Raw genomic sequence first — 21,514 nt, 5'->3', positions numbered from 1 at the left:
CTGATCCTTGTCGACCCACAATCGGAGATCAACATGGTTTAAAGCACGCGTGTTCAATTTTATAGGTATGAGCGGCGATATCGTCGTATCCCTCGGATTCGTTCCGATGGCCGCGCAGGGACCCAGAGATGACGCGGCCCGGGCCGTCGGTACAACAAAAGGCACCGCCGGTCTTACGGTCGGTATATTGATCTGCTCAATGGTTTGGGATGGCTTCTCAGTCCAGCCCGGTCAACTGTCTCGAAAAAATAGCGAGGAATAAGCTACCGGATCGGCAGCGGCGTGGAGTAATTAATTACGCACCGATCCGGGGTTGTAATCGATTCAAAGGCCGTCTGTTCGGCTCCGGTTCAATCAAATTTCTACAGCAGATCGTGAAATACCTAGTAGCAACCGAAATACGAGGGACAGGTGGATGCAATATTTAAACAAGCCTGTTTCTGTCTTTGAGCTGCGTTTAAGATACGTGTCAGTTCAAACCGCTGCGCATCTTACTCGATTGCTTTGAAGGCTTCCACATCCACAATAGTACTTATCCAAGACGACGGTCACCCGGGAATCCCTCCACCATGGTGAGGGGATCAAATACTCTCTTGGTCATATCTGGGATGGCAATGGCATCTTGTTCCACCGCTTTAGCAACCCCGTGTGGTCCGTCGCCAAATGTATCCTGTGTCAGTTTTCAGGATTTCCTTCGAATCCGGTCCTGGTCTGCTAAACGGGTCGCAGTGTCGAAGCCTCGTCATCGCTGGCTTGGCAGAAAAAGTCTTCTTCCCGACCGAGACGAAGTACCAGCGCCGCCTTGACTCGTATTGGTCCGTGAGCGCCGCTTTGAGTCCATGGTGCATGGTACTCCCTTCCACGGCCGAAGACGTGTCCACGATTATCAAGACTCTGGTGTCGGGCAACTGTACCTTCGGTGTCAGAGGAGGTGGCCACAGCAGCTTCGCCCTCTCAAGCAGCGTCGAACATGGCGTAACCATTGACTTTGGCATGTATTTCTACTTCGTTAAATCCCCCAGAGCACTTTTTGACGTCAATAGGCAATATGAATGGGACCGCTTACAACCCGGAAATCGAGATTGCCTCGATCCAGCCCGGTAGTCGATGGCAGGATGTGTACGAAACGCTGGCGCCACATGGTGTAACAGTAACCGGCGGTCGCGCGGGCTCAGTCGGAGTCGGTGGCTTCCTCACCGGAGGCGGCAACTCGTTCCACTCCGCGTCTCACGGCATGGCTTGCGACACGGTTGTCAACTTCGAAGTTGTAATCGCAGACGGATCCATCATCAATGCTAACGCCCGGGAGAACTCGGACCTTTGGGTCGCATTGAAGGGGGGATCAGCCAACCTTGGGCTGGTCACTCGATTCGATCTGCGCACCATCAAGTTCCCAAATCCAGCACAGCCAGACATCTGGGGAAGTTTTCTTTCCTTTGATCCAGCAACCGGCGATGGCGTCATCGATGCCATGGTAACCTTCACTGAGAACGCTCACATAGACCAGAATACGACCTCAATTATGTATTTCGGCCACATCCCTGTTGCCGGAGGAATGGTTGTCCACGTTGGGCTTGAGAACACGGCAGGCACGGTTGACCCTCCCGCGATTAGCGTGTACCGGAATGCCGGCAGAATCATATCCAGTCATGGAGCTGTTGTGCCCATGGCTGAGCTTACGCGGTCGGAGAATCCAGCTCAGCTGGCGGGTTTTCGGTAAGGCACCGGATGCCTCCTCGACGCCTAAGAAGCTAGTCTAACCCGTCTGCAGAAACATATGGTTCACACTTTCCTTCCAGAACGACGCGCGAGTCATGAAGTACGCCGCTGAGCAGCACAGAGTGGCCGTAAACAAATTATCGGAGACTCTATCCCCTAGCAGCAACTTCAGTACTATGTGCGCCTTCCAACCGCTGAATAAAGTCATTGCCGAGCACGGTATTCGGAATGGAGGCAACGTCATGGGTCTTGACTATTGGATGCGAAGCGGTAACGGCATCTTATTTCTTGCCGAACTCAGCGTCAACGGCGTCGAGAATGAGAAGAAGGCGTATCCAATCATGAGGGATTGGACCGATGCCGTCGATGCCTATGCGAAGGAGCTGGGGGTCGACTGGGGCTGGAAGTACTTGAACTATGCTGGGCGGGAGCAGGATCCGCTCTCTACGGTTGGGCCTGACGCTCTCGGGAAGCTAAGGGCTGCATCGGCAAAGTACGACCCTCGAGGTGTCTTCCAAAATCTACGTGGGTCAGGCTTCAAGATACCCCAGACTGCACGCGAGAGCCCTTAGAGCGCTAGAGCAAGAGAAGTGGGAATACGGCAGTAGAGCCCGGTAGCGAAAGTCTCCGTCGCTTATGGGGTTTTCTGCCCATTAATGGTATCCAAATGAATCTCCGGGTCTCCAACCGCCGTTGGTCCTCGTGTACAGGGAGGACAGGATTCCTCTTAAGTAGTTGACTACGACGGGGAAATGTGAGTTGTATGTTAGCATCTCAAAGATAGACTCAAGTTCTCTTACTAAGACTAGATAGGTATATAGGAGGAGGAGGAGAACTTCATGGAGAGATTAGATAGTGTTGTGGGAGAAATCCACGTTACAATATAAGCTACATCTAATTAAGGATAACGAAAATGGGTTGAGAATCAGCCAAATTTTATATCTCTTTCCCCGAAGCCCGTAAGCTCTTTGCAATACCGGCCTAGTTCAGAGCATTTAATTCACCGTCACCCGCATCTCAAAGGCTCATCGTACCCTCTCTACGTAGACAGGCCAGTCGTGAGGGAGAGTATTGAAGTATGCCTCGTAACTCCATTCCTGCTGTGGATCAACTTGACGAATAACGTAATCCCGAACAATGCTTGCGGCCAACTTTGACAGTTCCATTTTTGCCAAGTTGATGCCAGGACAAGTTCCATAGCCAAGTCCAAACTGTCGAGAAAAGGTCAGCTGCTAGAGTGGGAACTCCTTGTTAAACGAGATCTTTACCGGCATATAGAACTTGTCTAATCCAGCGCTATCCTCCTTCAGCCATCGATCGGGGCGGAAGGCGTTTGCATCGGCACCCCATATACTCTCGTCTCTCATCATCGTACTGCGACAGACACGAATCTTAGCTTATCCTCAAGGCCTCAGGCCGCAGCCGCACGTCCCATAATCACAACTTACTACGGGTGTATTGCCAGACAGGTCCCCGAGGGAAAGACGCGATCACCAAGCTTTGTGCCTCCTGCCGCGGCAACTCGCGGGAGTCCAGTGCCGAGAGGGCCAAAGAGGCGCAGTGACTCCTTGATGCAGGCTTGTAGGTAAGGCAATTCTTGCGCATGCTCAAAGGAAACAATCCTGGTATCACACTTCCCTTGCGCTCTTGCGCTCGTAACCTCGTCGCTGCACCGTTGCCACGCTGCGGGGTGACGGATAAGGTGATACAGGAAGCTCTGCATTCCAGTCGACATGGCATCGGTCCCGGCGAGCACCCCCAATGTCGCCTGGGCCTGAACATCTCTCAGCGTAACTTTGCCCTCTTGGTAGGCCTTGAGCCAGTGTGTCAGGATGTCGGACTGCACACCCGGGTTCTTCTCCCGCTCTGCGATTGCATTCATGGCCGTGTCGTAAATGAGGCCGAACGGCAATATTCCGGTCCATGTCACAAACGGGTTGGCTAGCAGCTTGTTCAGCCATGGAAAATAGCCGCCCACGGTTCCAATACCAGCAACTTTGTGCGATCGCGACAGGGTTTCATTGATGTCATAGCCTTTGGAGATAAAGCCGAAGGGCTTGGAGAAGAGAAGGTCTCCGGTAACATCGGCAGCCGTGAAGGTGAAGAACTTGTCCAGGTCCATGGGTTGCTTCTCGGTCGAGAATTTGTCCATCCAATCTAGCAGGAAGGTAAAAGTCGCATCAAGGCGCTCTTCAAGCGCCAGCAGGTAAGAGGTCGAGTATCCCTGCATGAAGTGTTTGGCACGCGCCACTTTGGCTTTGGGTTCGGTTGTAGAAAGCGTGGTTTGAAAGCGGTAATCAGGAAGGGCTCCAGCGCGGTACCAATCACCCTATACAGATGTATTACAAGGTCAGAGCCCCAGTGGGAGGTACATTACAATGAGATTCGGATATTTGTTGTACCTTGTGGAGTGCCGTGAGCAGGAGCTGCTTCGGCGCGTCGGGATGATTGACGCTCACTTCGTTGGGCGCAACCCGGACGAAGGGACCATACCTCTGATGGAGGTCGTAAAATACGTTGAGCGAATCGCCCCGAATCAACGTAATGATCTGCCATAGCCGAGTAAACGAGGCGAAGAACGGCCCTGGGATGTCGCTAAGAGGTGAAAAGTAGCGGCGTTTGACTAGCACCGTAAGTAGAGTGATTACCGCGAGGCTAATGAGTGAGCCAGGCGTTATAGGTAAGCCAAAAAATTCCATTTGGCTAGCTTGAAGGCGGCGGCCGGAAATTCAATTGATATGAGTATTCAAACCGATATGATAGTCAAATGAAGTCTAATTATGTCAGGAGGTTGGAGTTTTGATGATGGGAACCCTATCACGGGACACGTGGTCAGATGCGAGAGGGGTCTATTTCTTATTCCCGGTAGAGGAATACCGGGCAGGGACGTCATCATGGTGGACTATTTTTGCGTAACGGGGCTCGCTGCAGTCCTCGGCGATCAGGATGGATGCGTGGGCAATCCGAGATTGGCAATCCGAGATTGGCAATCCGAGATTGGCAATCCGAGGTAGACAATCCGAGGTTTCGCCAAACCCGAAGGGCCCATTCTCGAAGGACGCCGAACCCAGCGAAAACCTGGATCCAGATTTGAGGGAGGAGTTGGACGGAACTCCAAAGCAGCCTAAAAGCCCTTTGTATGTCAGTTTTGACCATAACTGCTGCCTGCTAACCAGATCTGCGCCGCATATTATCCCGAGGGCCGAAGAGAACTTGGGTCGACTAGAGAAGTTGATCAGATGATGGGAATGCATTAGGACAACATTTTCAAGTTGACTTGTACCAAAGAAGACCTCGCTGGCCGGGTGAGCAACCTCACGGCAGCGGCGGCCGAAACCTGCAGAAAGAGAGATAAAGAGAGAGCGGCAGTCGACTGCACGAGATTGCAAAAGCTCGTTCAAGCCTTCGAGAGCGCGGCGCGATGCACGACAAGCTCGAGTTCGGCTACCAAGATCTCCAGGCAGGGAGTGAGAGACGGATGTCCGAAACCGTCAGACTGTAAAAGCCCGTTCAAGGAAGGAGCTTGAAAGCTAAGGGCGGAGCGCCATCTACAATAAGCCTGATCGGAACTATTGTGAGCTACAAATATGAGCGCAAAACTAACAGCGGAGAAGTTGGGGTTCTAAGCTTTTGTTCGGAGGCGGCCGAATCGTCGGATTGTAATGGCTTGTCCAAGAACGGAATTCAGAGCTCGAGACTGGAAAGATTGCTGAACTCCGGGGGAGAGATGGTTAGATCGAAACGGTAAAAGCTAAAGCCCTCATTTAGCAAGGTTTCTTTTAGACAAGGGAGAAGAAGTGAGCAGGACGAGGCTGAAATGGTCGGAGTCCGGCTTCAGCGGATCGTTCGAAATAGAGACACCGACATCGCCAACTTTGCAAGGCCTCGTTCGGGAAAAGCAGAAGGACCCGAGAGAGGATGGGTAGGTAACGCTGGATTGTACGGTTTATTCAAGACAATGATGCCCAAGTCGAAGGGGACGGGGTCAAGATCGTAAACATGTAGGGTGTCATTCGTGCAAGAGATGAGGAAGCTGAAATGCTAGAGCTGAAATGGTGACCCTTCTCGTCCGATGAAAAGAGGGCGAAGTCGAAACGATATGAACCGAAATGGATCATATCGGCAAACTTGTATATGCACTGTGCGACTCCGACCGGCCAGGTGCAGGCCCTCGAGCGCTCAAAGAGACGAGGAGTGTCTAGCAACAAGTTGTGGGTGACAAGTTTTGCGCTTTCTCCACGCCAGAAGACAAAGGTACCGTACAAAGCGCAAAATCGGGGTTTTCATTGCCGCGACGACTGCAGTTTTGGATGATCAATTTTACGGGCCAGAGCCTCCGTAATGTTGATTCCTAGCTAGCCTCCATCGAGCCCAACGCGTTGGAGCCACGAAAACTGAATCTAGCCTTTTGGAAAGGCGGCTAAGAAGCGTTCCGGGCGGCGGCAGCACCGCGAGAGGTTTGGGATTCTGGTTACAGTAATTTCGCCATGCCCGATATCTGAGGCGATGAGGACGGCTGGGTCAGTTCCAGCACACTAAGGTAAGGTAGGTAGCGAGTAAGCCAGCACTGTGGTTTAATGCAAGCAGTTTGTGCTGGTGCTTTCACTTCTCATCCTGTTTAGTACCGTGTTTGAGAAGTTTCCTTTATCAAACTTCCTTTTATTTCCAGAGTCTTCTGAGTTCTGACCGCACTTGCCATTCTCTTGCCCCAAAACCATCGCATTCTCGCATGAATTAGCAGCCTTGAGTTGCGCATCTCGCCTCAATTTCTTCGCCGAAACACTGCCTACTTCAACTTCAACTCAACTCGAGCCCATTGGATTCACTTATCGCATGATTCTCAGATGGCGACTAAACAACCGACTGACGTTGCCGATGGAAAAGCCGGCGATTGGTACAATGATTTGACCGCATCGTCCCGCGAAGCTTTCCACACGGATCCCGAGCTTTGCGAGAGCATGCTTCGCAAAGTCGTCTCAACATTCCCGCTCAAGATACGCTCTTCGCAGATTAGCATGGGCTCTGGGCTCTTTACCGAAGCGCAAATTGACGCAGGTCGTGAGATCTACCAATCTCCGCCTCTGATGACGGCCGTCGATGTTGGGAACGAGTCATTCTGCCACTACTGCCTCAAGGACACAAAGGATGGCTTCAGCACCGGCAGCGCTGGCGACGACAACACTTCTCTTGCAAAATCGTGCACGGGATGTAGGGTTGCGAGGTTCTGCTCCAAAGTAAGTATCAACGCAAAACAGTACCAACAGCTGCCCAAAACCCAGACTGACGGGTCCTACCCCAGGAATGCCAAAAAGCAGCATGGACAGAGTTTCACAAGGACGAATGCAGGGTGATGCGTGATGTCCCTCAAATGAAAGCACAGCACCTGCTCGCCCACCGGCTGGTCTTCTGGGGGCAGCGCAAACGGATCATGGCGAGCCAGGGCAAGGCCATCAGTTTTCTCGAGACACACTTCCGCGAGTATTCGGAAGACGGCGATCGCATCTCTGAGATCACGGACATTGCTATGGCCATTCGAGAGGCCACCGGCGGCAAGGTGAACCTGGGATTGGTCTGGAGGACTGTGCCAGCGGTAGGCGTTCAAGATGTCAGATACCACTCACGAGCTTTGGACTGATTTGTGGTGCAGCTGCGGGTCAATAGCGTGCGAATCCGTCCCGCGGCTAGAAAAGAATCCGTCGGATACGCGCTGGACCTCGTCACGGCTGTGATGAACCACTCCTGTGATCCCAACGCGTTTGCCTTCTTCGACGGCCGCCAGCTGTACGTCCGCTCGCTCAAGACGATCGCCGCCGGCGAGGAGATCACCATTTGCTACCTCGACCCCACCATCGCCATCTCCATCCGCCGGGAATTCCTCCAGCGCGAATACTTCTTCGACTGTCGCTGTACGCCGCCCCTCCACCCTCCACCGTCCCTCATCCACAGCCCACTGACCAGCCCTCATTCCCCAGGCAAGCGCTGCGAGTCCGAGCTCAACGAACAAAGTGCCCTCCTCGGGCACGACGCCTCCCTGCTGCCCACGCTGTACCAATCGCAGCAGGACATCCTCGACCTGATGAGAAACGCCGTCCTCGCCGCCAGGCGCCCGGGCCTATACCCAGAATTCGAAAACCTGCCCTCGGTCGAAGGCCAGCTGCGCGCCATCACCCAGCGCGCCTTCCCATCCACCACCACCTCCAGTACCACCACCACCCCTAGCACCAGCACCCACACCAAAAAAGCTGACGCCTGGCCCGCGCACATGGCCCCGCTGCCCGCCGCGCGCCTCGCCCTCGCCATGCTGTACCTGGAGCAGGGCAAGCCGGTGCAGGCGGCGCGGCACGCGCTGCGGGGCGCGCGGCTGGGGCGGCGGGATCCCCGCACGCCGTCTGGCCCGTCGCCGTCGGCGTGGTCCGGCTGTAGGCCGGAGTGGGTCAACGACACGATGGACGTGGTCGCGGCGCTGCTGTTCGCGGCGTCGGCGGGCGGGGGCGGGGGCGGCGCCGGGCTCCCCGCCCCGGACGACCTGCGCACGGTCGCGTACGGGTATCTGTACGAGGCGTGCCGGGCGGCCGGGGACGTGTTTGGTGGAGGCGCCAGGTACACGCGGGATACCTGTGGGCTGTTTGCGGCGATCGTCGGCGGCAAGCATGGGAGTCGGCCTGGCAGTGAGGAGTTCAAGGGGGAGTTTGAACAGGCGCAGCGGAGGGTTGGGACGTGGGCGGGGATTGGTGAGAAGGACTGGGTAAGGCTCTCTTATTGATGGGGGATGAGTGGCAGCGTTATTATGGTAAAAGGGGCTGAGTGAGGCAGTGGGATACCGAGAGAGATAGGGATCGTCTACTGCGAGAGAGTTGCTAAGTCTAGCTGATTTCATGGCTTTCAGAAAATGAGAATGGAGGAGTCACCTACGATTATCCCATGCGCTTGCCGCCTGCATCGATGGGCGGAGCAATCATCCCCCACTCAGGAGTAACATTTATTATCACTACAGTTACTATGGCCGTGATGCCGCACGTAAAACCGCAGGTTGGAAACAGGGTTGATATTGTAAGATGCTGAGTTTGGTGGATTGTTCCGCCGATTCGTGGTGAATAATTAATTAGCTGTAGTTACACAATTGCAATGCCAGAAATACGACTCGTGCCACCCGACACTGGAGCCTCCGACCCGGACTCCTTCCTTGGGGTTATCTGACGGGCACTACTCCTCGTACTTTTACAAGGTCAGTCTCTATCAGAGCTGCAGTTTTTCTCGGAGGTGCTGAGTTGCATCAAAGATCGTTATTGGCTCCACGGCACCAACGCTCTCCTCAGCATTGCTGCGGACGGAAACACTACCACCAGCCGAAGACGTGTTCCACTCGTCGGTAGCGTAAGATCCCCTTCGAGAAGACCATGGCGACAACGGCAGCTCCCGGTCCGCGGCAACAATCAGCTCAAACATACAAGTCAGGCTATCCCACGGCCCGTGCGGCCGCGTCGGGCTGCGCTCGAGCCACTGCGACGCCTCGTCGATGATATTCGGCGAGGCCAGCATTTCCCAGATCTCGACCAGGTTCCTGTGCAGCCCGACCCGGTAATCGCTGAGCATTTGCCTCAGCTTGCCGCTGGGAAGGCCGGCGCGCCACGTCACGCTCGGCGGTCTGCCGTAGCCGACGGCGTGGATCGGGTTGTTTTGCTCCCACTCGGTCGTGCGGGAGAAGGGGTCCACGTCCACGAACATCTTCTTCTTCTGCCGAGGCGGCAGCTGCCAGGGGAGGTTGGTGAGCAGGAACGTCCGCAGCGTGTGGATATAGGCGATGGCGGCAATGTCGAGCATCTCGATCAGTTCCTCACCGCGTCCCTCGAACTCGGCCCTGGCGGCGTCGACGAGGTAGGCCACGGCGGTGCGCATGCGGGAGGAGTGGGCCTGGACTTGGTGGCGCCATTGGAGGATGAGCTTTTTCTTTTCTACCGAGGGGTCCTCCTCCGGTACTTTGTCCACGCCCGGCGGAAGGTATGCCTGCGGCTTCCCTGGGAGTTCCTGGACGACTGCGGCGAAGAGGGGGTTGTATGCCGCCGTGATCAGCCCATCCGCTAGGTAGTGCTCAAATGGCTTGACGCCCATGCGGAGAAACACGTCCATGACGTTGATATGCAAGGCCTTGGACGCCACTGACAGCGGAGTCATGTACATACCCCCGTAGTGGTACGGAATGTTGAGCTCGCCCCAGCCCACCATGACGATGAGCAGCTGGATGAGCGCCGGGTGGCTGAATCTATTGCTGCAGTGCTCCAAGAGGAACGGCATGAATCCGGTGCCGGGTGGCATCTTGCTCCCAAGCTTACACAAGGCGACCGGCGAACAGGCCCGCGTCATGAGAAGACCGTACAGACCACCTGGATGCGCGTGCTCGACCAGCTTGGACGGTGAGAACTTGTCAAGCGTCAAGAGGAAATCGATTGTCCCGTCATACGCAAGGTCAATTGCTCGGCTGTACAGCTGTTCCCGGTCATAGCGGAAGGGTCTCGCGGGCTCGCCCGCCCAACGCATCAAGAAGTCGAAGCATTTTACCGCTCCTTCTGTCATGCACATGTGTACCAGCAGTGCCATGGCTGGATTGCCATGGGCGCGAAACCGACTTCCATTCAAGCACTCGGCATCCGTGTCGAAGTCGGCCACGCGGATCAGATGTTCCAGATATTCGACATCGTCGTGCTTGATGGCACGGCCGACCGAGCTGTGAGGCTTCTTCACTTGCGTGAAGGGGACCCACTTGGCATTCAAGCGCTCCCATTCTTGGGCTACAGTTCGGTTAAAGGCATGGTTGACGAACAGGAGCTCGCACTGATCTTCGTCGCTCAACATCCATCTCTCCAAAATGAAAGGAAGAATCTTATGCCACGGGATCGAGGACGGAACAGCGTTATGTGGCGCGCTCATCCTGAAAATAGTGCGGGACGATGAGAATACGTGGACAACTGGGGCAGCAGAACTAGTGACGGCTGACGAGACTTCAGTACGCATGTGGTGGTCGGATAACCCCTCTGACTACTTAATCCAACAGGGGCGCATACTTATAGCAGATTGGTGGACCCCCACATTCAGTAACCTCTTGTCCTCTTTATTCGAAGCTTTTCTATGCCTGCGCTGTCTGGAGACAATTTCTTTGTTGTTGGGACGCCACGCTGTGAGGTTCGTGAGCCCGCCTTTGTCCCCAGCCGCCTCTGTCTCGTGCTTTGACAACCCGCACGGTCCCCTGAGCACTTGAGAGCCATCTGCAAGTTACTGCAACCGGTCCATGCATCCCATGTTGGTCTATCCCTGTTGCGCGCTGGCCCGGAGCAACGCAACTCCTAGTTCCGCCGGCTGCTCGAGTATGACGGCGGGCCCTGCGACGACGGAATCATCTGTGGGAGCACCTGGCTTGTCAGCCAGTAAGGCGACGATGGCGCCCTTGGTGTCAATGACGGCCGGAATCATGGTCCAGACGTCTTCCTCGGGCCAATTTCGCGTCTCGATCGGGACGCTGATATTGAAGACGCTGTGGAAGAAGACGGCGTAGTACTGCGTGCCTTTTTTAAAGACGGGCTGGTTCGTGGGGTCTGGGAAGCTTAGTCTGATGTTGTAGCCAGGTTCAAGAGTCTTTGTGTCCAGGGCGGCTGACAGTGCCGGCAGCTTTTGGCGAGGAAATGGGTATTCTGGGTTCTCTGGCGGGCAGCTTCCCGGGACGATGAGGTTGTTGGTACTGTCGAGAATCTGGTTGGCGTATGGGAACATTGTGTCGGCCGGCCCCCCAAACGGATTGACTTTCCAGAGATCCATCAGTGCCCACACCTCGTGGCGGGTCTCAGTCTCGGCAATGGCAAGCATGGCAGCTGCGGACGTCTTGCTCTTAACCTGCTGCACCAGGCCCGACAGGAAGACCATGCTCGATATCTCGAGCACCGTCAAGAAGGCAAGGTAGGACAGCGGATCGGTCAAAGGAAACACGTACTTGCAGGGGCCGGGCTTGATGGAGGTCGGCGAGATGTTGTTCTGGAAGATGCGCAGGTGGCCGGCTTCGTTGTTGCGGATTTCCATGAGACGGCGGCGTGTCGTGTTGGGCATGCCGATCTTGACAAAGTCCTCGTCGCTGAAGGCCTCGATGCCTTGCTGGTAGAACTCAAAGATGACCCACTCGGCTGACAACAAGTTTTGCCAAGCGTAGTCGTCTTCGGCCGGGGGGCCGTATTGTGTTGGGAAGACAGGGTCTGTGATATTGCCGGGAAAGGGTCTGTCCTCGCCCCAGTACGAGTTGTAGAGATTCGACATACCAGGAAGGGGCCCATACGTTGGGTCAGCCAGCTTCTGCGCTTCACCAGAGTAGCGAGAAGGAATTGGGGGGGCGGGAGCTGACAGTATGCCTGCCACAAGCAGCGTGAGAGCTACAGGCACAAGCTTGAGAACCCGGTTTCGCATCATGGGGGGATCGCAGACCAATTTGGGTGACGCGAGAGAAGGTGAGGTAGAGAGAGGAATGTTTGCCGCCCAGGAATGGAAGAAAATTATATCAAGTACAATGACGAAACAACACATTAAAGACGACCCAAAGGCAGCCAGAGGATTCGGGCGCTCGAGCCTCCAGCCTCGGGCTTGGGGGTTGGTAGAAAAAATTGTTCAGACCAGTCGGGGTCATTGATCCCACGAGAGCTATTATCTGAGCTTTAGGTCCAGTCTCCCTGAAAGGTACCTGCCCTGGGCCCATGCGGCAGGGGCGCAGATGTGCCTGGCGATGGATGGCCCTGGCAGGTACGTACTATCCGTGGAACGGAAGAATCAGGGCTTGCGCCTCACCGACGATGGCCGGGCCTGGTGTGATGAGCGTAGTGGTTTGAGGCTTCCGTTTGAGCGATGCTAACCAGACGCTTGAACCGCAGGCTGTTGCAGGCCGCGGAACGATACCTGCTAGATTGCCTGCTAAGTCAAGGTACCTAGTTGCACCGCCGCCCAAAGTGAACAGTCCATGACGCGTCGGCCTTCAGCCATCCAGCAACCGCTTCCAACGCTTGGGCACCGGCACGCAAGGATCCAGAGCGTGCTAGAAGAAGCGCACGCCCGGCGAGGTTAGTGGCAGCTGCCCGCATGATTAGACGGGACCGCCTGAATCACTCGGTTCTTTCCATGACCCCCGCCGATTTTCCGATGGTGGAAGGACTGGACCTAACTGGACCTAAACTCGAGAGACCAAAACGTTGTCGAGTTTAGAGCCAGCAAACCGCCTCTGACCTTCACCTTCACCCCCCGCCGATCGTCACTCGGAACGTTAGCAGACATACACGCACCCCACCCACATACGCAGAGAATTGCATCGTCGTTTCATGGCGCCCTATAGCAGCCCAAAGTTTTATACACTGCTGCTCCTAGCATCAATTGCTATCGCTGCCGTGCTTTCTTTACTCATCTTTCACCCGTGGCCAAACCGCCGGGCTCTGAAACGCCACAACGAGCAAGAGGCGGCGCGCCGAGGATGTAGCCGAGCGCCTACGATACCCAGGGGGTTCTTCGGCATCGGATGGCTCCTCCGGAGCATTTGGGCAACCAAGCATGATTGGGGCCCGCAGTTCATCGTAAAGAACCTGGACGAGCAGGTCGGCAGGGACGTGCACACTTGCGTCCTGGCCATTCTCGACTACGAGCTCATCCTGACCCGCGATCCCGAGAATGTGCAGGCCGTGCTCGCTACTCAGGCCCAGGACTGGGACATTGGAGAGCACCGTACCGCCAGCTGGGCCCCTATGTTCGGTCATGGCATCTTCACCTCGCGGGGCGAGCGCTGGAAGCAATCCCGCGCCCTCGTGCGCCCGCAATTCACCATGGGCCAGATCAACGACCTCGACCTAATTGAGCGTCACGTCTGCCACCTCTTTGCTGCCATTGACAGGCGACACAAATGTTGTGGCGACAGCCCAGACGAGAAAGGGTGGACGCGCGAGTTCGACCTGCAGCCCTTATTCTATAACCTGACACTGGACGTCACGACCGAGCTGATCTACGGATACTCGGTGCACTCTCAAAACCCGTCCAAGCTGCTCGAGCTCCCCATCATTCCCGGCTACGACATGCCCGACCGGGAGAGCATCGGCATGCACATGGATGCTGGGAAAGCATGGATCGAGACGCGTGGCGCCCTGTGGAAGTATCGCTGGCTACTGCCGACCGGAGAGTTCCACGCTCACTGCGCCGCGATCAACAAGTACGCCGACTGGTTTGTGCAGCTTCGCCTCCAGCGCGGAGATGCCTATCTAGATGGCCTCCAGCCCAAAGACGAGTCCGTCTCCAGAGATCGCTTCGTCCTCTTGCACGAACTGGCCAAGTCGACGCAGGACCCTATCGAACTGCGCAGCCAGACGCTCAACATCTTGACGGCTGGCCGTGACACTACGGCTGCGCTCCTAGGCTGGGTGTTCTACTTTTTGGCAAGGAATCCCAACGCCCTTGCCAAGCTGCGCAACGAGGTTCTGGATCGTTTCGGTCCATACATCCCTTCCCAACCGAGCGGTATCAGATTTAGGGAGCTCCGTGACTCGATGCCGTACCTCAGCGCCGTCATCAACGAGACCTTCCGCGTGGCCCCCGTGGTCCCCCTTAACGAACGGGTTGCCCTTCGTGACACCGTCCTGCCTCGCGGCGGCGGCCCGGACCGTGACAGGCCGGTATTCGTGCCCAAAGGACGCCAGATCCTGATCCTTACCTACGCCATGACGAGGCGAAACGACCTTTGGGGTGTAGACGTAGACGAGTTTAGGCCGGAAAGATGGGAAGAGAACGGCGGGCGCAAGCCTGGGTTTGAGTTCATCCCCTTTGGCGCAGGAGCCCGGCAATGTTTAGGCCGTGAGTAGAACATCCGGCGTCGCGATCGGCTATCCGCTTACTGAAGAAACCCCAGAGCATCTTGCCCGCATCAAGGCGGCATATGTGATTTCCCGACTGCTGCAGCGATATGACACCTTCGAGAATGCCGAGAAACCTGCCAATGCGCCCATGAAATTCCATCATACGATTGAGAATAGGAGTGGCAGTGGTGTCCGAGTCCGGCTGCACGAAGCATAGTCTGGGGTTGCCTCCATCCAGATAAACAAAGGGTGCTAATGGGAGGATTGTACGACGACGGACGAACCAAGTAGCAATACAGTGTTGTACGCGGGTTAAAGACTAATGGGCGGTCAACTCAGAACTCACATGCCTACCCTTATCCCCTTAACTGGTGCGTCTTACATACTATTATTGAAATGGAGTAGACTAATTAATTGGAGGAGTCACTTGGTGGATCTCCTTTTTGCGGTACCTACCTTACCTAATTTGCACTGTGTCTTTGCGCCGGATGGGGCGGCTTTAGCCATAGCAGCTTTAGGCCACGTTCTCTAGGGTATAAATACGGTTTCTTTCCTAGGTATATCATTATGCAAAGGATACAGAGATACAGACAACTTACTTCCTTAAAGCTGCGGCGGCAATACTATGGTCTTTGCGTACGATGTGTCCCTGCTAGTTGGACCTCACATACGGGTCAACCTACGTTTGATCTGTCCGAACTGCCCCTCTCACGACAAGACCACTCTCTCAGTGCTTTTACTCGCAAGGTATTCCTGGAACTTATTGTTCTTTAGTATCTTAGATTCGAATTTCTGTTAAGTCGCTATTGAGTGCGGGTCGTTGCGGGCGGCTGCAGAGCCCGAAGAGAGGATCGGCACGTCAATCGGATGCTAACACCCACTTGTCCAAGCCGGTGCTGTTTTGTACGTCTATGTGCTCAAGGTTTCGACTGTGTCAGAGATATTCTGTAGATTGGTGCGTGATAGGTTCAGATATCTCTTGCGTCTTCATGGGCAAGGCAATGATCAAACAACGGCCGTTGCCGAGGTTTGATTACTAATTAAGCACACTATGCGAACCGCTCCCCACATGCATTGGTGTAACCTCACGGGAAGCGGAGCAGAGCTCTCAGTTCCGGATTCGATCTCGGACCGCCTCCGCACTGGCTCCCGTCGCCTTGACCGCCCGCCCGTCACGGTGTCAACGACTTGGCCTTGCAGAAACCAACAGCTTACAAAACACAGCGCTCCATGCTTCTTGTTCCCCCCAACTCATCAACGCCATGTTAGTCAAGGCAAACGCCAGCAAGACCCTCAAGGGCCACAAGCTCTTGATGATCACGCCTTGGGAGCCGCCTGGCGCCTTCATCGACAAGCTAGCCGCCAAGTTTCCCGATCTGCAAGTAGTATACCACCAGCAGACGCCCCCCGAGAAGTTGACGGCGCCAGGTGACTTGCCAGCGGAGGTCTGGGAGGATGTAACCATTATCTTAACGTTCGGCACCTTTCCAAAACCTCAGGAGGCGCCTAAGCTGGAGTATGTCCAGCTGATGAGCGCGGGCGCGAACCATGTCCTGGATAATCCTCTTTTTAAGGATACAGATGTTACGTTTTGCACAGCGAATGGCATTCACGGGTGAGTCTGCGATCCTGTGCTAGAAGAGTCCGGACTGGAAGACTTACTCTTCCCGTGGTTGAGACCGCAAATATCCGAATGGATTATCAGCACCTACCTCGCGTTTGAACATCGCTGTCAGTGACGCCCCTTTCCCGTCCAAGAGGCTGCCTCCACTAACTTCGTTTCCCTTAAAGTTGCCGAGTACCTTGAGAAGCAAAAACAAGCCCACTGGGACAGAGGCAATATGATGGGCATGGAAGATGCCGTCGGCAAGACAGTGTACGCCTTCATCCGATCCCATCCCCGTTTTGTTTTTTCATGGCCTGACCAACCTCGACCACAACAGCGGCATCCTAGGCTACGGCAGCATAGGCCGGCAAGCAGCCCGTCTCGCCACCGCGCTGGGCATGTCCGTCCACGCATACACCCTGCACCCGCGCCGGACCCCGTCGTCGCGGCGTGACAAGTCCTGGACCCCGCCGGGCCTGGGCGACCCGGAGGGCATCTTCCCGTCCAAGTGGTTCTCGGGCGGCTCCACGGCCGACCTCCACGGCTTCCTGGCGTCGGGCCTCGACCTGCTGGTCGTGGCGACTCCGCTGACCGACAAGACGGCCTACCTGCTGGGCAAGGCCGAGTTCGAGGTGCTGGCCGCGGACGGGCGGAAGGGGAGGGCGTTCGTGTCGAACATTGCCCGCGGGGCCGTGATCGACACGGCGGCCCTGATCGACGCGCTCGACGACGGAACCATCAAGGGCGCGGCTCTAGACGTGACGGACCCCGAGCCGCTGCCCGACGGCCACCCGCTGTGGAAGGCAAAGAATGTCATCATCACGCCCCATGTTTCGGGAGCGTCGGCGAAGTATTTCGAGCGGGTGTTGGCGGTGCTGGAGTTCAATTTGACGAGGATGAGCGAGGGCCGGGAGCTGGTCAACAAGGTGGATAAAAAGGCAGGGTATTGATGGGCAAATTCTTTGTTTCTTTTTCTCTGTGTGTGTATTTTCGGGGAGAGAGGGGGGACCGCTTGTCTCCTCGATGTTTGGAGTTCCGGACGGCCCCGCGTGCTTTCTCCTCATCTTGTGTTAGTATACCGTCATGACATGGGAACCAAGCTGGGAATGGGGCCTGAGAAGGCAGAGAACTGCGGAACTATAAGCCTAATAGGTAAACTGCTACTGGTCCGGTCTAACCGGGTAGCCGGCTCCTGCATTCTGTCATAGCAGCTACGGTATAGTTATATATTTTTTTACGTTACATGACGATATACTCTTTGTGGGCGGACGGCGAGGAGTGGTATTACCGAGCGGAAGTCGGGGCTTGAAAAGACGCACCAGACCGCGGGGCGGAAGCACTCAGTGGTAGTATCATTGGCATGGCTCATGCCAGCTGAGCATAGACTAACCCGCCATCACGGTGTGCCATTAGGACACACCTCAACACACCCTACGCTTCCCCCCATTAAGTCTCCTACCTTTCACATCACGCCAATTCTCGCCCACAAGGCACACCTCTCCCGCCTGCCTCCTTCCCAGTTCAACCCATCCACAACCTTCCAATCCGTCCTCCCCTCACTAGTCACATTCAAATTCAACATGCCATATTCCCTCGAGTTCAGCGTCCCCGACCCTCTCTTCCCCACGATCTCCCCCCACCGTCTCCAAGTCCCGTTCTCCGCCGCCGCCAATAAACCCGTCCCATTCCCGCCACCCATCGTCAACGTTGGGTCTCCCGTCACAATAAACCGCCCCCAAACCTCTTGGAACCCTCTCCTGAATGTCCCATCGACATTGGTGGCTGCTCCTTTGGGGTCTGTCTGCAGCGGACCCAAGTCCGCGCCGTGGAAGGCATTGGGGATCGAGAACTGGTAGCGCCAACCCGCCCTGTCCGCTAGGGCGGCCGAGTCAGGCACGTAAGCGTCCCCGAGCCAGAAGGAGGGGCAGACAAATGTGGCTTCGGCGTAGAGGTTGTTCGCTGCTTGTTGCCTGTGCGGTGATTATGTTCGTTAGTTGGCGGTTCTATCACGGCGGTGATTGAGTAGCTGAGGCCCATAGTGGGGCTTTGAGGGAAATGTGCGGAAATGGGTCACGAATGGAAAAAATAAACGCTTACCAGCCGACCGCGAAGGCCGAGACATGGGTGGCGTAGGGCGGGTGGAGGCCGTCCGAATCGAATTTGGGCGACGTGAAGTTCAGTGGGATGGAATATCTACTTAGAAGCGAGGTGATGTTCGATGCTGCTACGGAGGGGTAGTTGAGGGCGAGGAAAGACTCAAAATGCGATTGGGTGGTAATGTTTTGGGGGACGAAGAAAGTTCCTTCGTTGGCGTTGCTCTGTCGAGTTAATATCAGCTAAGTGTAATTATGTTGTCCGGGGTGGAGAGTAACTGACCCCGGTGAGAATTCGCTCGCCATTAACTTTTCCGCTGAGGAGTTGTCGGTTAGGTTGCTCCCGAATGAGGGTGCCATCAGACACGGGGATGAAAGCCCACTGTCCGAATTTGGCGGCGTAGCTGGTGTATGCGCTGGCGTTTTGCAGGACGATCGTGTCGGCATTCTGCAGGCATCTAAAGACGGAACCGTCGCTTGGGATAACTGTCTCGTTGCTACCGAGACACTCAGCTCGTCGAGCAAATTGTAGGTAATAGTCGGTGGGTAAAGCATCATCAAAGTTTCTATACACAAATTTAGTGGGGCGGCTCGGGTATGCTGTAGGGAACACTGAAGTCACTCACGGCTGCGTTGGGAAATAGGGGCTGCTGGCAATCCCCCTCCTGAAGAGACTTGTGCCTTCTGTGCCGCCATTTGCCATCGCCATCAACATGACAGAACCACCACCAGCCGACTCACCAGAGATCGTGACCTGATCAGGATCACCTCCGAAGCGGCTGATGTACTTCTGCACCCATTGGAGTGCGAAGCGCATATCGTGCAATCCGGCATTCACGACTCCCTGGTCCGCGACCTCAGCTGACGACAAGAATCCGAACGCGCCCAAGCGATACTGAATCGTTACGGAGACGATGCCATTGCCCACAGCTCGCCCTATATAGGAGAAGTCAAACGAGCTGGCCCAGCCGGCGCCATAACCGCCACCATCTGTAAAGCATCAGCTATGAGGAGTTGTGACTAAAAAGAGAAAAAGTGCGCGGGTTACATACGAATCCAAACTACTACTGGCAGTTTAGTTGCATTTGCTGGGGAAAATACGTTTAGAAATAGGCAGTCCTCGTTACCCAAGATGGATTCATTGAAATTTACAACGGCCGGCCTATCAGTGGAAAACAACTAGTCAATATCTTTGGGGACAATACTAAGGGGCAGAGATGAGAATACTAACGTTGGGCCCGGCAGTGATTGCGGACATCGGGGAGGGTCACTGACGGCTTGGATGACCGAAGTGCGATTCACTTCGGGAGCCTCTGGAAGTTGCCAACGCTTCGGCGGAGCAGCGAAGCGAATTCTGTGAATTATCAATGTCTCTTCTATATACCTTAAGATTACTGCTCACGCCTACCCTCGGTAGACATTAGTATCGAAAGTTGGATCGTAGGACCCTTGATACTGAGAGTATCCCAAGTCCACAATCGGTGCGGCAGCGCCTCCCGAGACCCCTTTGAGGTCCGGCGGAACAAATTGCTCTTGAATGAAACCGGACACTAGCCTGCCAGCTGCGAGAATCACAGCTAGTTGATATACGGCTACGAATTGATTCTTGGTTTTGATCATCGTTCAGGAGATAGGGCGTGGGTCGAATGGTCACGATGATCGTGGGTTCCGGAATCCGGGGGCTCGGTACAGGGAGTTAATAACTATACACAGTCTGGAGCGCCCGGGACTTTAAGGGCTGCTGGCCATTGTCCCTCAAAATGTGCTGCATCCCCGATCTTGACTCTATACAACCGTAGCATCGCCATTCCGTTTTTTACGATAAGCGACGGGTATGCGGTTGAATACGAAGAGTATGATGACTGGCAGAATGGGTAATACCTTTATGTCCCTGCCGCACGAATCAGGAATGATTGTGGCGGACCCCAATGCACCCAAGGTAACCTTTTGCCGTAGAGCCGCGAGAATTTGGCGAGGACTCCAAACTGTGCAGAACCAAACGTGAGGTGACCCAGGAACCAACTTTTTGGATTAATGACGATGGTCCGAACCGAGCACCTGCTGCCGGGGACGGATACAGTTCCGCATTAACGCCAGAACGACTCCAGGAGGGCTTTCGTAGTTTCTAGGTGAAGGCAAGGTTGTTCATCCCAGTCAGCGTACGGCCGCCACGACAGGCTTCATTTCGATAGGCAACATTCGATTCCTCCGCCGGGTTGCCGAGATATAAAGCGCGGCGTCAAACCTTAAGCCGCCTCGTCCAGCGACATCGATGCAATCACCTCAAGCATCGAGCGAGATACAACCGAAAGATATCATGCACCGAGAACAAGATACCTACCAGAGGACATCGACATAAAACACGCTTGTTTGGCGGGATGAGGAATGCTAACAAGCTTACAACCTCTCCAATGAAATTTCCGCGATGCCGATACAACTGTGATAGTTTCAAACTATCATATTAAGCTCAGACGGTAAACTCCGTATCACGATATCACCGAATAAGGGTAGAAGGGAATAAATATTCGGGGGGTTAGACTCGCTGGTGAACACCCCAGGACAGGAGTAACTAAGGTCTCTCAAGTTACAGCAACTGAAGTCAGGACCTGGTGAGAAAGGGGGAAGATAAACCAAAAGACCCAAAGCTGGCTGGATCATGTCAGCACCGCCTATAAGACAACCCCGCACAGTGTCTCGGAGAACGTTGAGAGCAAGATCTCAACATTATGACTGCGGACCCCGATACTCTTCCAGGGATTGCAAAGCCGTCTGTAGACATCAGTTTCAGTCTATCCACGCCATGTCCCGTGCTGGCAAGGAGGATGGCGGAAGCGTATACGCTCAACCACAGACAGAGCATCGAAGATCGCGGCCCTTGTAGAGCTATTCTGGGCATAGGGCAATCACATTGTCTGGTGGTAACAGCCACGTCCGGGTTAGTAACCGCAAATAATAGCTAACACAGCCTAAGTAGACACCCACGATATGTAGAGAAAAAAAAATGTTTGTATACAAGATGTCTTGTTGACTCGGAACCACCGCCATGTCCCATACCCTCTCTGTTTGTCGAGTGGCTCGCAGTCCGAACAGCATCCAACTAGCCATCTCAGGGACAAAATAAATCATGATATCTGGGCCCCGTACCTGAGACAAGAGAGCTGCTATCGCCGCTGGCAACACGATAGTAGTGCCGGGGTGTCTATTTACTGTGCATGGTGGCAGCGCAGCGGTTGAGTGGT

The 21,514-nt window shown here is 55.0% G+C and overlaps 8 protein-coding genes across 8 annotated transcripts; 4 read left to right on the top strand and 4 right to left on the bottom strand.

The window, feature by feature from the left end:
* Positions 1-663: 663 nt before the first annotated feature.
* On the top strand, positions 664-2,291 carry MFIFM68171_08684 (Nicotine oxidase; the record flags this gene model as incomplete). The annotated part of the gene is made up of 3 exons (XM_071064104.1): positions 664-991; positions 1,044-1,716; positions 1,772-2,291. The coding sequence occupies 3 exons, from the start codon at positions 664-666 to the stop codon at positions 2,289-2,291; spliced, it is 1,521 nt and encodes a 506-aa protein (XP_070920205.1).
* A 453-nt stretch (positions 2,292-2,744) lies between these two features.
* MFIFM68171_08683 (Pisatin demethylase) lies at positions 2,745-4,418 on the bottom strand (the record flags this gene model as incomplete). The annotated part of the gene is made up of 4 exons (XM_071064103.1): positions 2,745-2,930; positions 2,988-3,093; positions 3,168-4,048; positions 4,122-4,418. The coding sequence occupies 4 exons, from the start codon at positions 4,416-4,418 to the stop codon at positions 2,745-2,747; spliced, it is 1,470 nt and encodes a 489-aa protein (XP_070920204.1).
* A 2,145-nt stretch (positions 4,419-6,563) lies between these two features.
* SET6 (Histone-lysine N-methyltransferase set-6) lies at positions 6,564-8,482 on the top strand (the record flags this gene model as incomplete). Its single annotated transcript, XM_071064102.1, has 4 exons — positions 6,564-6,953; positions 7,019-7,309; positions 7,367-7,625; positions 7,692-8,482. 4 exons carry the CDS (start codon positions 6,564-6,566, stop codon positions 8,480-8,482), a joined length of 1,731 nt encoding a protein of 576 aa, XP_070920203.1.
* Positions 8,483-8,955: 473 nt separating this feature from the next.
* Positions 8,956-10,644, bottom strand: MFIFM68171_08681 (uncharacterized protein; the record flags this gene model as incomplete). Its single annotated transcript, XM_071064101.1, has 1 exon — positions 8,956-10,644. The coding sequence occupies one exon, from the start codon at positions 10,642-10,644 to the stop codon at positions 8,956-8,958; it is 1,689 nt and encodes a 562-aa protein (XP_070920202.1).
* Positions 10,645-11,019: 375 nt separating this feature from the next.
* On the bottom strand, positions 11,020-12,165 carry MFIFM68171_08680 (Stress response protein rds1p; the record flags this gene model as incomplete). The annotated part of the gene is made up of 1 exon (XM_071064100.1): positions 11,020-12,165. One exon carries the CDS (start codon positions 12,163-12,165, stop codon positions 11,020-11,022), a length of 1,146 nt encoding a protein of 381 aa, XP_070920201.1.
* An 896-nt stretch (positions 12,166-13,061) lies between these two features.
* MFIFM68171_08679 (uncharacterized protein) lies at positions 13,062-14,793 on the top strand (the record flags this gene model as incomplete). The annotated part of the gene is made up of 2 exons (XM_071064099.1): positions 13,062-14,574; positions 14,630-14,793. The coding sequence occupies 2 exons, from the start codon at positions 13,062-13,064 to the stop codon at positions 14,791-14,793; spliced, it is 1,677 nt and encodes a 558-aa protein (XP_070920200.1).
* A 1,045-nt stretch (positions 14,794-15,838) lies between these two features.
* Positions 15,839-17,132, top strand: MFIFM68171_08678 (D-isomer specific 2-hydroxyacid dehydrogenase NAD-binding domain-containing protein; the record flags this gene model as incomplete). The annotated part of the gene is made up of 4 exons (XM_071064098.1): positions 15,839-16,191; positions 16,255-16,307; positions 16,368-16,452; positions 16,520-17,132. The coding sequence occupies 4 exons, from the start codon at positions 15,839-15,841 to the stop codon at positions 17,130-17,132; spliced, it is 1,104 nt and encodes a 367-aa protein (XP_070920199.1).
* Positions 17,133-17,644: 512 nt separating this feature from the next.
* On the bottom strand, positions 17,645-19,895 carry MFIFM68171_08677 (Carboxylic ester hydrolase; the record flags this gene model as incomplete). The annotated part of the gene is made up of 7 exons (XM_071064097.1): positions 17,645-18,152; positions 18,280-18,500; positions 18,559-18,841; positions 18,902-19,265; positions 19,328-19,437; positions 19,507-19,629; positions 19,684-19,895. 7 exons carry the CDS (start codon positions 19,893-19,895, stop codon positions 17,645-17,647), a joined length of 1,821 nt encoding a protein of 606 aa, XP_070920198.1.
* Between the last annotated feature and the right edge of the window lie 1,619 nt (positions 19,896-21,514).

This window comes from Madurella fahalii (assembly GCF_045866475.1).
Source record: "Madurella fahalii IFM 68171 DNA, scaffold_5, whole genome shotgun sequence".
Taxonomy (NCBI): domain Eukaryota; kingdom Fungi; phylum Ascomycota; class Sordariomycetes; order Sordariales; genus Madurella; species Madurella fahalii.
Note: the sequence above shows the minus strand (reverse complement) of the source record. Positions and strands in the feature narration are given on the sequence as shown.